Source organism: Lathyrus oleraceus, chromosome 7 (genome assembly GCF_024323335.1).
Source record: "Lathyrus oleraceus cultivar Zhongwan6 chromosome 7, CAAS_Psat_ZW6_1.0, whole genome shotgun sequence".
In the NCBI taxonomy this organism is placed as follows: Eukaryota; Viridiplantae; Streptophyta; class Magnoliopsida; order Fabales; family Fabaceae; genus Lathyrus; species Lathyrus oleraceus.
In genome coordinates, this window is record NC_066585.1 from 217,207,756 (window position 1) to 217,210,559 (window position 2,804).

The 2,804-nt window shown below is 33.2% G+C and overlaps 1 protein-coding gene across 1 annotated transcript; it reads left to right on the forward strand.

Annotated features, from left to right (window-relative positions):
* Positions 1-972: 972 nt before the first annotated feature.
* On the forward strand, positions 973-2,517 carry LOC127101606 (ribonuclease H2 subunit A). The gene is made up of 6 exons (XM_051039061.1): positions 973-1,253; positions 1,337-1,460; positions 1,570-1,657; positions 1,788-1,925; positions 2,007-2,094; positions 2,192-2,517. Exons 1-6 carry the CDS (start codon positions 1,097-1,099, stop codon positions 2,314-2,316), a joined length of 720 nt encoding a protein of 239 aa, XP_050895018.1. The 5' UTR covers positions 973-1,096; the 3' UTR covers positions 2,317-2,517.
* The last annotated feature ends 287 nt before the right edge of the window (positions 2,518-2,804 follow it).

The following is a 2,804-nucleotide window of genomic DNA, read 5'->3' on the forward strand; positions in this document are numbered from 1 at the left end:
GAGTTGTTATAAAAGCGACACGATTACGTGACATATACTTTTGGTGCTTCCGAATATTTCACACGCATGTGCTCTAGCAAGGAGATGTATATATATATATATATATATATATATATATATATATATATATATATATATATATATATATATATATATATATATATATATATATATATATATATATATATATATATATATATATATATATATATATATATATATATATATATATATATATATATATATATATATATATATCACCACTCAAACTATAAACAGAGATGTTATCATAACAATGACACGCTACAAGAATTTTATTAACATTATAACATGTTCAAACTTATTTAATTTCGGAATAGATAACATGCTTATACACCAAGAACATATTCCAAGTATGGAAGAAAAATAACATGAAGTCACTATAAGCATATGAATTGAAATACATCAATTGAAATTTTTGGAAGTGAGTGTTCATGAATTAGTTCATACATCAAGCATATCAAGCATTTGGAAATAGACAACATGCAAAAATAAAAGGCTTACTTTCAATGAGGGACAATAGAACAGTATTACCTTGCGTATGAATTGTTGAAGGATCACTACGCCAAAAATGACTTTTAACAGCGCATCTTAGACAGCGCTTTTAAAAGAAAGCGCTGTCTAAGGTTAAAATTAAAATAAAACACGGAAAATGTTCCAAAAAAATAATGAAAGCGCTGTCTAAGGGGGGGTCTTAGACAGCGCTTTCTAAAAGCGCTGTCTAAGACCCCCCCCCCCCCCCTTAGACAGCGCTTTTAGAAAGCGCTTTTAAATATAGACCTTAGTCAGCGCTTTTGATAAAGCGCTGTCTAAAGTCTTTAAATTAAAAAAAAAAATTAAAACCAAAAGCGCTGTCTAAAGTCTTTATTCCCTCCATGTCACGAAAAAAAAGTTATTCCCTCCCAAATCCTAAAAATCTTACATTCTTCTCCCAAACCCTCAATCAGAGCTTGCTTCTCTTTCTCCCAAATCCACTCCCCCTTCTTCCAACCCTCAATCAGAGCTTGTTTATCCTGTGTGAAAGATTCTTCCCCTAAACCCCATTATATGTGCGAAAATGGGATCCGAAGCTATGGTTCCAGAATGGGCATCGGAGCCTTGCATAATGGGAATCGACGAAGCCGGAAGAGGTCCCGTTCTTGGTCCTATGGTCTATGGCTGTTTATACTGTCCTCTCTCCTACAAGAAAACCCTAGCTACTTTGAGTTTCGCCGGTACTTTCTCAATCAACTTCATTCTCTTTTTTTTCTGATTATTTTATAATCAATTAAATTGGCACCAATGATTGTTCAAACAGATTCTAAGACTCTGAAGGAAGAGAAGAGGGAGGAATTATTTGAAGCTTTGAAAGGCAACGATTCTATTGGATGGGCTGTTGATGTCATTGATCCAAAGGAACTCTCTGCTAAAATGCTCAAGAAGTAAATCTATAAACCCTAGTTAGTTAGCTTTTGATTTTGTTGTTTTTCTGTTCTGGTGAATTTCAAATTGTTGTTTCTTCCGTTTTGTAACTTTTTGTAACTCTAACAGGAATAAGATAAACTTGAATGAGATATCACATGACTCTGCTATGGGCCTCGTTGATAGGGTCCTCAAAATCGGAGTGCTTCTAACCGAGGTAAAATCGGCTACTGAAAGAGAAAATTGAGGCTTTTGTAACTTTTATTGTTAAAGTACTTAGGTAGTAATGTTAAGCAGATAATTGAATTATTAGAGATGTAATGTAATGTATGATTTGTGCTTTTCAGGTTTATATTGATACGGTCGGAGATCCAGGGAAATATGAGGCAAAAATGTCTAAAAATTTCCCATCTATCAAATTTGTGGTTGCTAAGAAAGCTGATAGTCTTTATCCTGTTGTCAGTGGTGCAAGTATAGCTGCAAAGGTATTTAACTCTCTTCTAAAACTACATCAGTATACTATAATGTTTTATTGTTTACTTAAAATCTTTAATCCAACCTTTCAGGTTACGAGGGACCGAGCTGTAAGAGATTGGGTGCTCGATGAGATTGCTGATAATATACACAGGAACTTTGGTTCTGGATATCCTGCAGGTGAGAGTGTCATGAGTACATCGCATATGATATTGAGTATTATATTGATTTACATTGTAATTATAATAAATATGGTTTTGTTTCTTTGTTAATGTAGATCCCGCAACCAAGTCTTGGCTAGAAAATCACAAACATTCTATCTTCGGTTTTCCAACATTGGTTCGGTTTAGTTGGGGAACTTGCAGCACTTATTTTAAAAGTGGTGCTGAAGTTTTATGGTAAGCATGCTAAATGCTTTCTTAATCTTTACTGAAATCTGTGTATAGCTCGCTTCATAAACATGCTTCCTTCTATTACGAGCTCTCCTTCCCCGGACGAGCTTCCTTCAACTTGTAAAAACTCTCCTTCAACTTTATTTGTTCTCTCTGTATGAATCTAACCCTTTCTTTTTCGCAGGTCTTAAACCCTAACTATTAAAGACTTTGTTTGTTCAAAATTTCTCAAACCTCAAAGAATTTTTTAACCTTTCATTACTAGTAAGTTATTTTTTTCCATTCGGTAATGTTATTCCTAACAAAAAATGGTTATTTCTACTCTAGTTTCTTATTTAATAAATTTTTCTTCTTCTATTTTAAATTTTGCTCTACCTTGCTAATTGGTACTACTTTCCCTATTCTTTCCATGATATTTTCGTTTTGAATGCAGGGGATGAAACATAAAATGAGTGTTAAATTGGTTTTAAATCATAACAAAAGGGTAAAGTAGAATTG

What these genes read in the sequence shown, in the direction of transcription:
- LOC127101606 (XM_051039061.1), top strand. Translation starts at nt 1,097, where the DNA reads ATGGGATCCGAAGCTATGGTTCCAGAATGGGCATCGGAGCCTTGCATA. An exon ending in AGCTACTTTGAGTTTCGCCG is followed by an intron (nt 1,254 to 1,336) that starts GTACTTTCTCAA and finishes TTGTTCAAACAG; the next exon opens with ATTCTAAGACTCTGAAGGAA. An exon ending in TCTGCTAAAATGCTCAAGAA is followed by an intron (nt 1,461 to 1,569) that starts GTAAATCTATAA and finishes TAACTCTAACAG; the next exon opens with GAATAAGATAAACTTGAATG.